General features: G+C 36.1%; 1 protein-coding gene across 1 annotated transcript; it reads right to left on the reverse strand.

Moving 5' to 3' along the window:
* Positions 1 to 729: 729 nt before the first annotated feature.
* LOC117406526 (solute carrier family 15 member 1-like) lies at positions 730 to 18,810 on the reverse strand. The gene is made up of 23 exons (XM_034010601.3): positions 18,732 to 18,810; positions 18,253 to 18,284; positions 15,534 to 15,618; positions 13,452 to 13,593; positions 13,021 to 13,140; positions 12,670 to 12,769; positions 11,867 to 11,957; positions 11,468 to 11,551; positions 11,110 to 11,192; positions 9,960 to 10,046; positions 9,647 to 9,736; positions 9,128 to 9,172; positions 9,000 to 9,032; positions 8,810 to 8,898; positions 8,089 to 8,170; positions 7,688 to 7,804; positions 6,696 to 6,845; positions 5,024 to 5,070; positions 4,241 to 4,351; positions 4,040 to 4,145; positions 3,494 to 3,643; positions 3,247 to 3,354; positions 730 to 2,584 (listed from the first exon to the last, which is right to left on the reverse strand). Exons 1-23 carry the CDS (start codon positions 18,736 to 18,738, stop codon positions 2,381 to 2,383), a joined length of 2,163 nt encoding a protein of 720 aa, XP_033866492.2. The 5' UTR covers positions 18,739 to 18,810; the 3' UTR covers positions 730 to 2,380.
* Between the last annotated feature and the right edge of the window lie 252 nt (positions 18,811 to 19,062).

Below are 19,062 nucleotides of genomic sequence, written 5' to 3' on the forward strand. Positions count from 1 at the left end.
TTTGAATTTGATCTTTCATGTGTTAACATTTATTGCACTTATATTTACTTACTGTTATGTTAAACTAGACGTGCCTCCAGGCGCCTGAATGCCCAATGCCCCATGCATTTTCATTAGTTCAGTACTGTATGGGAACAATATAGCTTAAGAAAGGGATGGGAAATATCTTGTGTAGAATCAGGTCACATCTATTTTTATCCCAGAATTTGGTCTGAACACTTGAAGATTTATATTATTTTAAAAAAAGCAGTGCCTTTGTTACAATGGATTTGAACGCAGGCAGAATGAATGTAGTATAAAATGCATTCTGCTGATCCGAATCAGTGTACAGCTGATTGTACAGCTGCATTTTAAAATCATGTTTAATATTCAATGTTTAATAATACCATCCAACATGTATTGTAGATTTTAATGATCTAGGGTTACCACAGCAGTTATCTGCTTATCAAGGAATACAGAACATCTGTCTTACAAGTGCACTGGTGACCCAAATAACTTTTGTTTACACAGCTGGATGGGAGGTCTTCATTTTACCCCCCAAAATGAGGTAATGCAGTGGTGACTGTAGACAGACTGGTTACATTTCGAATGTTATACCCACCTTAGCAGTCACCAGTGTATAGAGTAATTGTTTGTAATGATTATAAATCATTATTTAAAAAGAAAAAATATAAAAATGTTCATGATAAATTGCATATTTCAATGCACAAATCAAACAAATATTGGATATGTAGTGTGCAGTTTATATACTTTTGTTTTGATTATACATTTTTCCATGTGGCAACAGTATCTTACTGTAGATAAAACAAAACAGAGGAAACAACACCTATAATGAAATAATGGTTTTGAAATTTGAAAAAAAAAAACAATGTTGAAATTGTTTCAACATTTCTATAAACAAAGAGAGTGAAAGCAATACTGCTGTACAGTGTGCAATTGAAATACAGTTTCCTGGTCTGTCAGGCTCAAGTTTTTCTATGTTTAGAGAACACATTCTAGGGTCCAATTCTAATGAAACATTTGGGGAAATTACATTAAATATGGGGACATTATAAATTAATGTAATAAGTGGAGCAGTAGGTATTTGGTAATGTCTGGGGTAAGGGAAACAAAAAAATACAAGCTGTAATTGTTGAAATAAGTCTTTTCAATGATGTGGAGTGCAGCTGACCTTGAATTATGTCTCCAGCATAATCTGATCAACAGATTAACAATAAAAGCACTATTATATTTCAAATACATATTACAAGAATAATTTCAGCACTGTTCCATTTATTAAGAGGCTACTGTCACCGCCTGGAAGCACTTGGATTTTAAAGAACACAAATCTGCATAATTTGACAGTGTTTTATTGTGATTTATAATCTAAACTGTAGGAAGGCCGAATGCCCTCTAATCTGCTGCTTTTTAAAGTTTAATTTCATTATCAGACTTGCAATAAAGTCCCAAACCAATATAATTCAAAATGACTAGGTAAGGGAGATACAGTTTACACATTGCATGTCATTGCACATGCACATATAGCAGGTATAGCATAAGCATGGGTTTACAACTGAGTTATCCCACTGAGATGGCGCATTATAGATCTGGCTGCTTGGTCTGTCTCACTACAATACTCAGAGGCCCTGACTTTCTAGTTAACCATGCTAAATGTAGATCTCTGTCATTCCATATCATTTAACATTTAATAACTTTATTTTGGTCTTTCTGACAGAGATGTGTTTATTTAAATAAAAAAAAAAAATGTTGACAGCGATTACTACAGATGTTTATACATTATGATCTATCATTTGTACAATTAAGACACATGGTTGTTTCAAAGAGGTAATAAAGGTGTAGAGGAAAATAACATTGAGCCATGGTGTAATTTCTGTAAGAAAGACAGGTGTGGAATAGATTTTACAGAATTCAAACATTAGTTGTTGGATATTCCGAAATTAAAAGTACGGGTACTGCTAAACCATGGAACACAAGCCCTCTTTGATGCGACGGACTGGTACTACAGACACTGTACTAGATTTTCAGAAAACAAAAGCTCACACTTGACAAAACAACCACAACATAAAGATAATAGTATGCCTTACTTGGTGTAAATAACATGGTTAATCAGCTTATGCAAAAACTTTAAGGGCCGCCCACCTTTCATTTCAGTCACCAAGAGTTGAGGCCTGGCCTTTCTTACCAGATTTAGATCTCACTTGAATACTTGCTCCAGAAAAGGGTAAATTGAATATGTACCATTTTAGATTGACAAAACTAGACTGTGCTTATTAAATCATTTAAAATCATGTCATCTTACAGTTACACATTTTGTTAAATAAAATTGAGGAGTAAATATTTTTAACACTTAAATTGTGTGTTCTTAAACACGGTTGGGGTTTTACATCTTGCTCTGCTTAGGGAAATGTGCTTCGTTCTCATAAACAGGAATTGTACTCATTTCGTGATCATCCTTCTTTTTGTCCTCTTCATCAAACTGAGCTTCAATCTCTGCTGGGTCCACGTAGGTGTAGAAATAGGCCATGATTGAAAAAACGATGGAAACCGCAACCAGCAAAGCAGAAAACAAGACATACTCAGCCCACTGTGTGCGACAGGAAAGAAAGAATATCACAGTGAACAAAATAAATAAAAACACATTTGCATTGCTCATAGGGCTGTGTTCTAAGTAATTATCACATTCAAGCAACACTAAATAAATGGTTTTAGGTATTTATTTAAACTGAAAAGATAACTGGCCTTCAAAAACATATACTGCACAATTCAGTACCAAGGTAAAAGTCAAGAAAAGTGTTATAAAGCATAGTGAGACCATGTTAAGGTAAAGGCAATCTTGAAAGCAATGGCAAAGCAGAGTAAGACACATGGTAAATAATGCAGTGTAAAAACATGGGAAAGCATGAGAAAACTAATTTATCAAGAAGATTTGAACCCCCTGAGATGACTCATAAAATATCTGGCTGTCTGATTAAGACAATCAGTCTCTAAAATAATCTTAAACTGTATGAGTTCCCATCCCGTCTCATTGGTTCGGCTTGGAGGGAGTATGAATATGTATGTGGTGAGGTAAACGCATAAGCATGGGCTTGGGCTATCCACTCCTCATTTTTCGAAACAGGAAGCTGGCCCCCAGAAAGCTTGTCAGAATCTTTTTCTCTTGTTTTATTCCTGCCTGCTTGGAGACCCCCTCAGTATAAAATATTTCAATAACATGGATTTTACATAGTCTTCGTAATGTGCACACACCTGATCAGGGAGCTGTGACACTCCTGCCACGATCAACACAATGATGTTACCAACAGCTACTGTCAATAGCCAGCCAGCCTGGAGAACCGATTTCATATTGGAAGGTGCCTGCAATGAAAAAAAAAAAAAAAGAAAAAATAATGCTTATTAAATATTTGGATTCAAGCTTAAGTGCCAGTGTATGGAGTTTTTAGACACACGGCTGCCTCTTCACATTGCTGGAATGGTATCTGGTTGTACCACCAACCTGTGAGTAAGAAAACTCCAGCCCAGTGACTGAGAAGACCACTTCACCAATTGTCATCAGGAAGTACTGCGGAATCTGCCAGGCCATGTGAATTGTGTTGGGTTGGATGTCTTCAATGTATGTAAGGTTGGCTACCTGCTGGCTTTCACACTACAGAATGGAGAGATTCAAATGTATTTTGTTTAAAAAAATAAAGATACTGAAACCAATCAAATTAGTCTTTTTACATATGATTGTTTTCAATGTATTCAATTTACATTTAAACTCTGAACATTCTTTATAGAAGTAGGAGGTTCCTAACTTTATCAGACGTATTAATAGTAAATGGGGATGGCAGGTTTTAAACTTATTCAACTCTGCTTTTTCAGCGGGGGTGGTTAACAATATCAACAATCTTGGCATTCAACTTAAACTGAAGGTGATATTTTGTTTTGGGCCTTAATGAAAAGCTGGTAAGTTAATTGAAATAATGGAAACTGTTACAGTAGTAGTTGATTTTAGTTAGAGTATATCATGATTTTATGAGCTTTAAAAAAAACCTCTTACATTTAAATTCTGAATGACAACAGTGTAGGAGCTGCCAAATCCAAAAGATTTTGAAACGTTGCAGGTTCTTTCTGATGTGTCGTTGTAACTGAAGACGAATTCACTCCTTTAAAACAGAAATATATACAAACATCACAAAGTAGAACTAAAAAAGAGATTTTGAAAAAATGACTTTATTCATTTGAAATTATTAACACTCACTCTCCTTCTGGCAGTAGCGCGTAACCTGAACTTGTGAAAGGCAGAACATGCCCAAGTTCTTTGGACCCTGCCTTGATTAGAAGTGTTATGTTCTCCAGGGCATTTACAAATCTATAAAGGCAAAACCAAAAAACAAAGAGAGGCTATCACAGTTATCTTAACTTGTTTAGATGCACTTTGTATTTCACCCATCAGATCTTGGTTAAAACCCAAAAGTGTAAAGCACCTCAAACATGTCTTCTCTCTATGTCCAGCTGCAATACCAGAGTGTAACAATTAACCTGCCCCCCGCAACACTCACCCCTGTGACTAAGAGATACCACACGTGTTGCACTTGGTAAATCTTACTGACGTTTAGCAATTGGAAGCAACAATAACATCATATTAGTTAAGATTATTGTGAGGTTTTTTTAGACCCAATCAAATTGCTCTATAATGATGACAGTAAATATGTTTTAGTTTAAAAATATGCACTGTATTACTGCTCTATTGACTAAAATACAGCTTTTTTATTGGTGTGAATATATAGGAGTAGTTATTCCTTGGTTTTTAAAAAAAGATCAATCATTCTATGGTTGGATGTGCTGTGAGTTTGTGATGTCCATAAAATAAAACGGGCCACTCAAGGTGTTAAACACATAAACCAGATTTTTCACATCAATGATCAGAATACACTTCTGCTGGTCTGCATTTTTATCCTACATCTTTTCCAGCTCACTAACATTTATATTCTTTGTGGTTTCATGCTGACTGTAACTATACTAACTGAAAATGTATACATACCTGATGGCGTTATTCCCTTCATCTGGCTTTTTATTAGTATCAATAAGCTGAAAAAAATACAGGTTCAGTAGATTAAAAGTTTCAATGGTTTTTAAAAAAAAAAATCTATATTTTAACACCTGAATAAAGTATGTTCTTGTCACAAAGACGGCCGGAGTGGGTGGCGTCAGACCAGCAAGGAATACACAGACAGATGGTGGTGATGAGAAGCTGAGTGCAAATGGTAGCACTCAGCGTTTATTAACAAAGTAAAAGGTTTAAACAGAACACAAAACAGGTCTCGGCACTCGCCAAAATAAACAGACAAACAAAACGAACTAACACTTAACAAACGGTGCACTGAGACAAACAAACACGGTGAGAACAAACACTTACTATTATTATTATAATTATTATTATTATTATTATTATTATTATTATTATTATTATTATTTTCCTTAATTTTACGTTCTCCTTCTCTCTCACCCGTTCTCCACTCTCGAACACCCAACCCCGAGTGAATGAAAATGTGTCTATATATACTGTTGTGCTGAGATTCAATTACTAATTAATTATTCACTTGAATCCCAGCACGTGAATGAATTACGTGCAACCCCGTGCTCACATATTAATTACTTTAAATGCACGTGCAGTGATGTGCAATCCCGTGCCTAAATACAATTATACATTTTAAATACTCGTGTTACCCAGACCGTTTATATCCTGTGTACCAATGACTATACACCAACATTTAACACACCACACGCAACATACAACATATAACACACAAATGCACACAGGGGCAGGGCACATTGCCACAGTTCCAAACAAACTGTGCTCATCATTGCAGTTGTTTATGTGCACTATGCCAGATCCCAGATCTAAAATTAATAGAATGGACGGAATATACCTATGACAAGCTCTGACAAAATCACTGATAAAGCTTTTTTAAGCACTTAAATATAAATAATAATTCATTGAAATTAGTTTTTAAATTGGTATTAGTGACTACTACTTTAACATCTTTATACTTTGAGGCCCTACTCACAAAGCTCCAGCCTAGTGGGTATTTAAAGATGTTTATACTATATTGTTATGAATAAAATAAAGTCTGACATTCACAAAACTGTTCTTGAAAGAAGTTTAAGAAGCCAAAAGCAGGTATGTGGTAAATAAAGTTTGATATATTTTCAATGTAAGTTTGGCAGGGATGAGGTTAAAATTCAATCCCTGCCAAATCCCTGCGTGGAATGTGCCCAGGTGCTAATTGATTGATTGTTTTGTCAAATAGCCCTGGCCTTTGTGCTTTGCTCAAGACAGAGAGTTAGTTTAAACAAAGGGATGACAGCAGCAGGCTGTGCTCTCTGTTCTGCACCAAGCTAGCCTTTGCTTGGGTGCATTTTATTATTATTTTTTTGTATTTTAAAGCTTTTGTTTATTTTGTTGCTAATAAAAGTGGCTGCCCTTCCACAAGCCATAAAACACTAACTTAAATTTGTGACTTTATTAAGTACAGATGATGTGAATGTGTTACAGGACTGTACCGTTTAGAACATACTCATTACTTATGTTCAGCTTACAGTGTAGTCTGTTCTCCTGTAATAGATTTTTAAACTCAGGTCAAATAACAGAACATCATATCACTCACAAGAATCACAGGCTTAATGAACAAATTGTTTTATACTGTACTTACCAACAAGGATTGAATTGTAGGGGCATTCTTCACTAAAAGAGTGTGTCGCGTAGCGCTGTTAAATACAGCGACTGAGTTGGTATTATTGTTTCCATAGGATACAATGAAATTGCCAGCACCTTCAGATGGGAAATCTTTGTAGGTGGTGGCCTGAAAGTGAAGGTTTAAGAGAGATGTTTTGAATTCATTGAGCAGAAAATCTACCCCAACTCATTCCACATGCAACACCATTGTCAACGTAGCTGAAAAAAGGGTAAACAACATTTGGCAACTGAATACAACAATGTGTCCAAATTAAAATACATACATACATACATACATACATACATACATACATACATACATACATACATACATACATACATACATACATACATACATACATATTCAGCACCAGTCATGTGTCTGCAAATCCAAAAGTTTCTGATTGTATTTCCCTAATATATGTAGTAATCTTGATTTTTACACGTTTGATTCAAAGCTAAAGTATTGGCAAGGAACTCAAAAACACCTATGTTGAGGACCCAGTGATGCAATCACGTTATGAACAGCTGAAATAGAAAATGTTATACAAAGTGAATCTAAACAGATCTAAACAACAGCAAGAACATATTTGTTAAGATTACCTGTACCAAGATGCTGTTTAATTTTATAATCATCTGTTTCAGTGATGAGCAAAAGCTCAAGACAGACCCAGTCTCCCCCTTGTGGAGACAGTTAATATATTTCTTTGTTTGTTTTGCAGTCAGGTTCCCTGCTTTATGTCAGACTGGGTACACAACAAGCACACAGGGAGTAAGTTTAGCAGCTCCCAGAAATCATTACCTGTTTCTAAAATCACAATATTTTTCTGACAACAATGGGTTTACCACAAAGAAAAGGGGACAATAGAGTTACTTATATCCCTTTTATTATAAATAATTCATACATTTGAGAAGTGCAGACAGTATATTTGAATGTTTTTTTTGTTTTTTTTAATTTTCATGCTTTACCTTGAAAGAGTCTGTTGTATATTGTACTCCCAATATGTCCACATTAACAGTAGAATCACCTAAATTGAGGACTTTCATTTGACATGTACCGGCTGATGGGAATTTGGGCAGAGTTCCCTAGAAAACAAAGCGTTTGAACAAAATAAACACACGTGTCAAGGAAGAATCTTTATGATAACATTAAATGGTGTCTTTAGTTTTTAAATAACTATTCATTTAGGGATTCTAAGCACATTTAAGGGATCATTTAATCAGCTGTAACACTGATAAAAAAAAAAAAAAAACTAAAGTGTTACGCAGCATTGTAGTATTATTATTGTAGAATGTATTCCTGCATGTACTTGTGATTATTTCAGTAAACCGCAGTGTTCAAAATGGTCTGCATGAGGTATTGTACTCACATCAATTTTGATTTGCACCAAAGCAGCTACTACAAAAGCCAAAGCAGCAAGCAGCATCCCGACTGTCATTTTCCTCAATGGTCTGGAACAAACACAGACAAACAAGGTGGTTTGTTGTTGTTGTTGTTGTTGTTGTTTTTCACAAAAACACACAAAAAAGTCAAGAATTTGATTCATCATTCTGGCTGCTGCTTTCATCAGTGTAATCCCTTTTAGAGATGCAGAGCCTTTCAATTTGCTGAGCAGGTGGAAGGTGCATCAACAACACACATAAATAGAAATACTGTATATCTGTATTAGACCTCAAAGGCCAATGTGAAAGGCTTTATACAAAAACAAATTCTTCCCCTTTGCCTCCAATCCAGACCATGGAGGTTTATTTAACCCATTAAAGTACATTCTTTAATACTTTCCACTATTCTTTCTCAAAGATCCAACTAAAATAAGATGGCAAATGATTTATTACATCAATGTACTGGCTCCCTTTATTGTGGGTGGCCATTAGTACTACTTAACAGGGATTAACATTAATATTTATTTAATACTGAACCTGATGGGTAGACATGCTGACTAAAATGTGTGTACATATAATGACATGTCCTAGATTTGTGTAGCTTGGTGTTAACAAACCCAGGGGAATGTTAACATGGGTAGGACACATTGTCCAATTGGCTGAGCAGACGTTATATTGTCAAGTTGCTGTGGTTCAGATTGCACTCACGTGAAGTTCAGCTTACACTTCTTAATCAGCGGATATACAACTGCATCTACAATAGGTACCAATATGACGATCAGGATCGGGTTTACAGTCTGTGAAGAGAAGCTGAACGTCAAACATAAAATAGAAACTGTTCAACAAATAAAACAAAAATACATAGAGCTTAGTGTAATAAATAGTGGCACATGCCTACCTGCATTTGGTCTGGCTGAATCCTTACAAGGCCCTAAGAAGACAAGATCATAGATATTTATAGAAGATCAATATTCTGTAAAGTGATAACATTTTTGAAATTGTACCTTCAGGTTAGGTACAACTTACAAAATTTCCATCCATAGTGGTGGCTTGGAAAGTCCATCTTGAACCCTACAAATACAAAAGTCGTGTTAAAAGTGACAGTATTTTTGAAAACTTAAACAAAAGCAAAGGTTGGTTGGTTGGTGTTGGTAACACTTTAACATAAAATGTAAGTTTTAGGCAGTCCTCTAATTACGTAACGAGACATTATTATTATTTATTTATTTCTTAGCAGGCGCCCTTATCCAGGGCGACTTACAATTGTTACAAGATATCACATTATTTTTTACATACAATTACATTTTTCTACGCATTATTTTTACATACAATTACCCATTTATACAGTTGGGTTTTTACTGGAGCAATCTAGGTAAAGTAACTTGCTCAAGGATACAGCAGCAGTGTCCCCCACCTGGGATTGAACCCACGACCCTCCGGTCAAGAGTCCAGAGCCCTAACCACTACTCCACACTGCTGCCTTTAATAACTGTGAAATAACCATCAGTTATGACTAATGTGCTTTTTCTTTAACTATAACAGTACCTGCTGATCAAAAAGGGTCCAGAACATAGGGAGTGGTAAATACAGGAACAGGACTCTCAAGACCATTTTGATTTGAGCAACAAGACGTTTCTAGAGAGGGAGAGTATATATTTCAGCACATTGTGGAATTGTTTTTGATGGTATACACAGTACAGACAACATGATATGTATAGAACAATAACAATTATACAAAACAACACATGTAGTCAAATATCTTATCTAAACTATTAGTTTTAGCCTATTCATTTCCTTGTGTATGTTTCTTTTTTATTGTACTTTAAAAACAAATACTGCACAAACAAGGGGAACGTACATCATACTTATCAGAGGCCCAGTCCATCCAGTGTTGTCTCTTTGGGTACTGATCGCTTCTGTGTTTAAATCTGTTCTTCAGGGCAAACTGTTTGCATCAAAAAGAATATGAAAATAAGCATTATCTTTGATAGCAAAGTTTACACATTACAACAGAAACTGCCTAAAGCACAATACTGAGATTCTCACAGGCAGTTTATTCCACTTTTAAAAGAATGTCTGTCTAAGGTCAAAGAGGTCAGGCCAACAACTATAAATTTTCTGGACAAGTAACTTTTTCTATATATGCAGTTAAGAGGTTGTCATTTAATTTACTGTGACAATATCAATAGCTGCATGTGGAAGGGTGGTGGGCAATTCACTGACACAAGGAGACAGTACTTTATTTGTAAAGCCGCTCTGGCGCACTGATTTATTTCTACCAGTAGAGGGTGCTGTTGTCCGTGGCCTGGATACGGTGTTACCAATACAGGTACATAGTCAAATGCACATACAAGTGCTTGTAAATAATAATGAAAACCAAAGGCGAAAGAAAAAGGGGAAATAAAACACTAATAAAACTACAAACAAAAATGCTGCTTACGCAGTGCCCCCACTGCCGCTAAGCCGGTCAGAACGGGCCTCCGTCCTACGCTCAGTTACCCTATACACTGGGGTTGGCTGGAGTTCCCTGTACAACTAAACACGTCCCCTCGGGTACGTGATTATCTATTTTATTTATTTTCTCTTTAAATTATTTTAAGGCAGGCTGTTTTCCCCAGCCAGGCTTGCCTCGTTCTTGTTTTAAAACTGACGTCTTTTGTCAGTGTCACTGTATGTTCCCAAACACGGCCACCTGAATGTACAACTAAGCGCAGTTCTTATGGGCCGAGCAATCTCCCAAGGCCCGCCTCTCAGCTACTCAGAGAGAGGGAAAGCCCACACACCCTCTTCCCCACCTCTCCATGTCATCGCCTAGACTGACAGGCGGATCCTACGAGACTGCTGCCCTCTACCTGCAGTAGCATGCATGTGCCAGATAGTCAGTCCAGATCTCCCCTGTTACACTGCACTTAAGAGGATATAGTGCAGCTATTGATATTAGTCAATATATGTCAAGTATATGTTGTTGATTTATTTTCTAAAATACAATGAATAATATCTTTCCTTACCCCAATGCATTTGCAAACCTTAAGCATTATGTTGCCCTGAGGGGATACCTTCTTGTACATGCTACTTCCAGCAATGAACACAACTGTAATAAAAAACAAAACACTATTTCATTCTGGTGGAAGTCATGACCTTGGAAACATCTTTATGAGGTAGCCTAGGGCCTTAATAAATGCTGTGAGGTGCTCTGGAACCCTTACGAACCAGGGTTGTGTAAGGTTTCAAGGGAAACTGGCAGGAAATTAGGAGGAAGTGTGATGACTGAGCCCTTGTCAGTTGCCCCACAATCACAATATAATGTGGTTGCACTGGTCAGGAAACACAGCCAGCTAATTCCTTGATATATATAAAAAAACGTACTCAGAGCAACAACCATCAATGCGGCTGGAACTCCAAAGGCCAGTGGGTAGCATTTTTGCTGTGTGTGGATGCCACACTCTTGTCCTGTAATATAAAAGAATGTTCAGTTAGATAACAGCAATAGAAGTAGCTAAAATTGTTCCATGGAAAAGACATATCCTGCTAAGAAAAACATTACTAATGAAAAAGAGGATCCTTCTGTAGAACTACAAGACTACAGCATTACCTGTAATGCCAACACAATAGAGATATTTTACAGTGGTTGTGAAATGTACCTCCTTGTACGCTTGATATGTCCTGTAGTTATCGCTTAATCCACCTTTTATGTTGGTTTATACCACTGTGATACTTATATGCATGTGGAACAGCTTATTATGACTGACTGTAGTCTGCGCTTACCTCGGAGGATTGGGGTGATTACAGTGGAGAGAAGACTCCCAGCATTAATAGACAGGTAAAAGATGGAAAAGAAGGTACTTCTTTGTTTTTCCTGCATAAAAAGAAGAACAATGGGAGAGTAATTTAAGTTTGGGTGCTAACAGTTATTTATGGTTAATAAAAAAAAAAAAAACATTTTAAGAAGGTCAATGGTATTTCTGTTTAACTCTGAAGCTTTATCATTTTCATTGTAGCATTCAAAAGACTATTATAACACACCCAAGACCATAATATACACAACTTTCTATTACCATTGGCAACTTCATAACTTATTTTGGCTATCTACACATGAAGAGAGGCTGCCTGAATGGAGTGTTGTTAGGTGAAGTGCAGTCATAAAGTAAACTGAGCAGTTTCATAGTTTCCTGTGAGTGATTGGGGGATGCTCAGACAGCATCAATAAAGGGCGCCTAGCAGGTGTTTAAAGAGGAACACTTGTATTTGGAAAGGGGATGAGGTCCCTATACAACAACAGTAAGCAAGAGGGCACCTTGACTGTACCCCATGAAGAAATACCTCTTATAACAAGTATAATATGGTAGTAAATGTGTCACTCCTGTAAGTAAATAGTTTCTGTCGTAGTAATTATACTAATTTTAAGTCTTAGGATGCTTGGCATTTTGTGGTTGATTTTCTACTGTATATTATATGCATCTACATACAAATGCAGACCTGCTATGAAAAACATATGATTTAAACTAGGTTAAACTGATTCCTTTTAGCCAATAAAACAAGAATGGTGTAGTCAAATTGTTAATTCTGACCTGGTGGTCCTCAAACTGATCTCCACCAAAGGCAGCCACACAAGGTTTAATTCCTCCAGTACCCAGAGCAATCAGGATCAAACCAATCATTGACAGGGCACTGAAACAGAACAGTTAACATTATCCAGCAGAGTTAAGAAGAACTTTGTAAGATATCAGTGTACTTGTGTACATCATAAAATGCGATCATGATGTGGTGGTATGTGAAAAACAATGGGAAGGAAATGATATGAGCATTCATCGATGACTCTGAAACCTCTATAAACACTGTGGTCAAACTTCAAGAGCAGTGGAGTACATGTTAGCTGCTATGTTACTATAGTACAGGGCACATGTAAGAGCTGCACTTACATATGTAAAGTTAAGTTGTTGGGGGTTCCATCCCTGTCAGTGTCTGTCAAGTCATGAATGGTACTGATTGCCATGATCACCTGACCCACTGTGTAGACTATGGACAGGTAGATGATGGTTCTGTGGAAAATCAAAATAGTATTAAATATCAGATTTAGCTGTGTTATTGCAGTAGTTATCTTGGACCTAGCATAATCTTTTGATACATTATTTGAACTGCTTAAATATTACAATAATTGATGTCAGTAACATACAAATCCCCTGCTAAGGATATTCCAGGAACTCAGTGGATATGAGACCTTGGTGTCAGTGATATTTACACTGGGTTCACATTTTAAATAAATAACTTCAAAGCATATGGAAGCCATATCATAACCATATAACTTTTCAACCTTAAGCTTTAGTCCGTGGGTACGAAAGCAAATACTCACTTAAACTTCCCAAGCCATGAGTCAGCGACAATAGCTCCAAGGATTGGGGTCAGATAACACAAGGCAACAAAAGTGTGATAGATAGAGGTAGCAGTATCATCATCCCATTGGAGAAAGTATCTGAAGTACAGGACGAGCACAGCTGCATTGGAGATAAGAAGAAAAACTCTTTAAAGTAATTGAAGCTAACGAAATAGGTCCATTCATTTTCTCGACATGCATATCCATTCATTATATAGGTAAAATGTCCAGTTTTGAAAGAAACACATGCTTTACCAAACATGCATTTTCATTTTAAAACATTATGGGGTAGATGTACTAAGATGGGCCAGTCCCAGTGCAAACATACCGCAATTTGCATTTTCGTTATGACAATTCACAAAGTGCACATTTTGTCGTATGTAGTAAGAAAAAATATTTTAATGAAGAGAGCCGCAATATACTAATTTAAATATTATTTGCGTCATCTTAGCAAGATCTCTAGTGAGAGTTGTGCGACAGTTTTTTCAAATAAAATAGCGACAGTTGAGTTGTGGTTTGCTGCAGCAGAGAGTGCCGAAGGATAACGTCTCTACGTGCAAGGGTGCAAGAATCAAAATAACATTGTTTTTGTTAAATGTAAACAATACAATAAAATCACACAAACATACATGTAAAGTTATCAATGTATTTTAAATATAAATCATTGCACTGAAATAACACTAATGTGTTTTGGGTACACTACACATTACATTATGTAAAATATAAATCTGTACAGTAGGCCTATACAGTATACAGTACAGTAGTAAAATCAAATGAATACCTGGTGCACTTTTTTTGTACTTTAGCCTACCGGTAACACAAAATAAATCTGCTGCATTGTACACAATGGTGTATAATTCAAATAAAAGATTATTTTAAATTGAAGCTAAATGATTTTAGGGTTTTCTATTTTATTTTAATTATTATTATTTTTAACTTGGTCTATTTAGTACCTTAGACAATTAACACACAATAGACCATGGTCCTATACAGATGCTCAGAATGAGCTGGAGGGGTTAGTGGCACATGTGTGCAGTCTATTGCTTCCAACACGTTGGGAAAGCCAGAAATGTGTTTTCAAGGCTTGTAAGTACAACCTGCCTTTAGTGAAAATTAGATGTTTGTCTCAAAAATACATTGAGCACAACTGGCAACACATGAGAAAAAGCAGACTGGGAAATGCCAGCAACAATTGCAACTGTTTAAAATCTGCTTTCAAAAGTTCTTAACAAATTGATGCAATTGTAAGTGTCGCAATTGCCCACAGCTTTAGTACATCTCATTACAGTATTTTTGATCCCTCATTTGCACTCTCATCTCCGCCCTGTTTTTGTAAATTTCTGCAGGAACGCCCAGAATTACATATTCATTTAAGGCTAAAGTGCAAATAAGAACTGCGGCTGCAAAGCATTCATTAAAATGATACTAACAGCGTTGCATTTGTTTAGTACATTTCACACTACACTTCCGACTGGTTTGCATGTGGTTTACAACGATTGTGACAGACACAACACTTTAGTACATCTATCTCTATAAGGGGTACTACTCTACCAGATGCTAAAGAAATCTTTTGTTTGCAAGCCATGCTTTTAGACTGTCTTACACTTCTTCGGTCATTTCAACTAGTAGGTGAAATTTCATCTAGTAGGTGAAATTGTCCCCATCCCTTCACTGGTCTCATTCCTGTCAATAACCAGTCAGCTGCTTCCCCTGGTGACTGCCATGCTTTCAGCCAGTAACATGCTTTGACCCAGAAGACATTGCTGTGGTGAAATGGCCGAGGAAGTAAAGCATTAACAGACTTCTTGAAAGGTAAGGCAAGCAAACTTTAACTGACAGTACTCTAGTACCAGAAGTCTGTTTAAATAATAATAATAAAAATTTAAAAAAAAGTTTGCTATAACATGTTTCTTTAAACTGCACATTTGAAACCCAAAATGGGTAAGACTTTAAAGAATTACTTTAAATGGGCATCTCAAACACAGCCCAATTACACAGCAATACACCAAGTAAATGGTGTGGATACGATTTGAAAACAGCCATGGCTGCAATGAATGTTACCTCGCATTCCATAGTAGGAAAATCTTTCACAGAATTCATTGATGACAATGAAGAAGATGCTGAGTGGATAGCCACAACATTCCACCTAAAGTCAATGAAACAGAACAAGAATGAGGGAATATACAATGCACTTACAATTAAAAGGAGAAACCCATCTAAATGAGTTTTACGGAGCTCAAACGAATACATTAGTCTGGGATTCAGATACCCCCGAACAAGCCCTTTGGAGCTCCTACAAAGTTTGAGCTTTTGACACAGTTCATAAAAAAAGGCACATATGGAGCTCAGTTACATTTTCTCCTGCATCCTCAGCTTGTCTCCACTGAGGAAGTTTAAGATGCTCTCAAGCTTGTTGCCACAGTAATAGGCTTGTTTCGAGAGAGATGTGGATCGTAAAGGCATTTCTTTTCATTGAGTATTTAGTAACCCTGAAAAAGTTAAAAAAAAATAATAAAAATTGAAATAATCTAAATAAAAAATAAAACTTCACTTCTGCCACTAACACAGTAACATATGCGTTATTAGTATGATGATGATGATGATAATGATGATGATGATTATTATTATTATTATTATTATTATTATTATTATTATTATTATTATTATTATTATTATTATTATTATTAGTTACATTGCATATGAGGAGCACAAAGACAATAAAGCTTCCTTATCTTACAATACTCAAGTTCTTTCCTAATTTCGTATATGCCGACTTTTTCTATTTTAGATTTTCTAGATATTTTTTTAAGGTGGAGCTGTTTTCAGCACCAATGGAGCTTGGGAAAGTGATAATTGTTCTGGTCCCGACGCATTAAAATGCATTAAAAAAAAAATAGGGAACCTTCTATACAATGATTTTTTTGATATGTGGACTGTGGGGTGAGTAATAATTTGGTGTAGGATTTAAGAATATCAGGCCCCTTATGCACAGTAAGGGAAGTTTGGTCTTGGTCTCGGTTTTACCCACTGGAAAAACAAAAAGTGTTCGTGGCCGAAGTGACTGGTGTGGATTACTGACTGTACATTTTTTAAAGCTTTTAGAATATATATTTTTTATTTACTTCATTTTTTTCTCTTCATATTTTCAGTTTTGTCTTGGTCCTGAAGCATTTTTGCTAATTAAGTACATATGCACATTTCTTTACTTAATTCCTGTTGACGTGTAAGCAATGGAGTTTTGTTTTGGTCCAGCTTCCACTACCTGTTGATGGTGAAAGTGGGTTGCAAACTCTTACTTCGTGACATAATAAAGGTATGTGTGTGTGGGAGGACGGGGGACTTGGGACGGGGGACGGGGGACGGGGGACGGGACGACAATTGTTTTCTAAAATAGAATAAAGTAAACAGGCTTCCTAACTTAAAAGGTACATTTGCAAGAGTGTTTCTGACACTGTAGTTTTAGTTACACAACAATCTAATAAAATAAATAAATAAATAAAATAAACATACGCTATCTCAGATTGAATCGATTGCATAGGCTGTTTAATAAGATATTTAGTCCAAGTGAATGACGACCAATCGTCCGATAATGTGGACAAAATGGTATTGTAGCACTTTTTACTTTATTTCTTGCATGTCTGTACAGTAGGTTACTTTGACAATATCACTGTTTCTGGACTAGATTACAGACCAGCAAGGTGTCTAAAATACTGTCTGTATGTTTTAAAGGCTTTGCATTATACACCTTAGGTGTAAATCATAGGTGACGTATGTAGCAGGTAGGACTGCATACCACACGAGAGCGTAATTACGCGTTAATTGTTCTACCCCACGTAGTTTAAAGCAATCCAGTGGAAAATCCCCAGAGACTATCATAGCTCGACAGGAGCCTGTTGCTTTCAAACTTTTGAGGTTAAGACTCAAGCATATTCGCGGACAGTAAGAAGCTCGTTCAGCTCTTTAAATACCTTATTACCAAAAGTGCTCAAAATCTAATATAATGTCTACAATGAACCATATGACCAATATGAAAGGGGACATTAAATGATACAAGATTGAAACCATAATAAACCTATTCTTCTTACTGAAACTCTCAGGTTGACTTTTGGCAACCAACTGAGCTTAATAACTGACAAAAAAAGTGGACTTTAATTTTCCACACAATGAACCTTTTCCCCCAAAGTGCCATTACATCAATTAATTTCGGAGGCGACTATTTGTGTTTTCACATGGCAAGTTATTGTTCAAGCAAAAATCCACGGTGGACCCATGCTGTGACGTGGAAGATCCAGATCTCCATTATGCTTGCTTGAGCTTCATTCCTGTTCAGAACCTGAACATTCTCTGCACCTTTGAAGCTGTTGGATGCAGCCCCAGGAGCAAACTGTGTGTGCTCACAGTGACCTCCAGTCCAAACTCTCCTACGATAGTCACTACATTCTGTCATAAGAAATGACATGGTACAATTACCTATGAACTTCCACAAGATTTCACGAACCTTAAAATGTAATATCCAAACTGAAAACGTAAATGGAAAAACAAAATCGGCATGAATAAAATCATAAATTTAGTTTTATAAATGCTCTTTCTATTTAAAATTCAGCTGCAAAAACTTGTTTGTCCCTATTATGACACACATTTGTTCTCACCTTCTCACCAAATGATCAAATATTGTTTAAAATATAGCAAGCATTCTAAAACATTTAATTTAAATAAATGCATTACATACTAGTAGTGATCATTTCTAAAAAAAAAAAAACATATAGAATTCAACAAGTACCTTTGTTCTGGGTTTCCTATCCGCTACTTTCTCTGTGTAAAAATAAAGTAATTCATATTAACAGATGTAACATTCCAAAAACAGCACAATGTTCTAGTAGATTTGCAGCAAAATATTACAACAAAATTACAAATTACTTCATAATTTTTTATAACACTGAAAGCACATCCTTTTTATTTTGTCAAAAGAATATGAAACAAATCTATTGTTAAATTATTACCCTGAAAAAATCGTTTCTGACAACATATAGAAACTATGTGTCTGAGAAAATGTTACAGCTGAAGAATTTTATAATCATTTAGCACGAGAATCGCAAACAATACAATAAATACGATGCTATAATATACTGTGCTGTTTGAAATATATCTTTAATAAAAAAATTAAAAAAGACATCAATAGCACGTCAGGTTTTACACAAGACACCCACTGCAATAAGCTAAATATTTTCTCCTGTGTAAAATGTGCCATTATTCTCTGACCTGCCATGACGCTGCTTTGTGGAGAAGGCTCCCTGTCCTCTCTGAAAACGTATCCTGGAGCAAAGAAGGAAGAACAGATGTGGGAACTTAACTTACTAAGTTTACAACTTGGACTTGGTGCATGTGTAATCTTTTCAGTAATAGGACCCAGAATCCCCCTCCCAGAATGATGAGATCTGGCTGCTCCTCCCCTTTATTGCAGCATGTGTTTGAGCACACCTGAGAAATAGGCTTGGGGTTCCTGGCAACCAACTTGAAACAGCAATAACCAGAGAAAATGCTGACAACTCTTAAAACTAGAGATCAATCAACAGAACAACATCAAAGGCAA

The sequence above is a fragment of the Acipenser ruthenus genome, chromosome 8, assembly GCF_902713425.1.
Source record: "Acipenser ruthenus chromosome 8, fAciRut3.2 maternal haplotype, whole genome shotgun sequence".
Taxonomy (NCBI): domain Eukaryota; kingdom Metazoa; phylum Chordata; class Actinopteri; order Acipenseriformes; family Acipenseridae; genus Acipenser; species Acipenser ruthenus.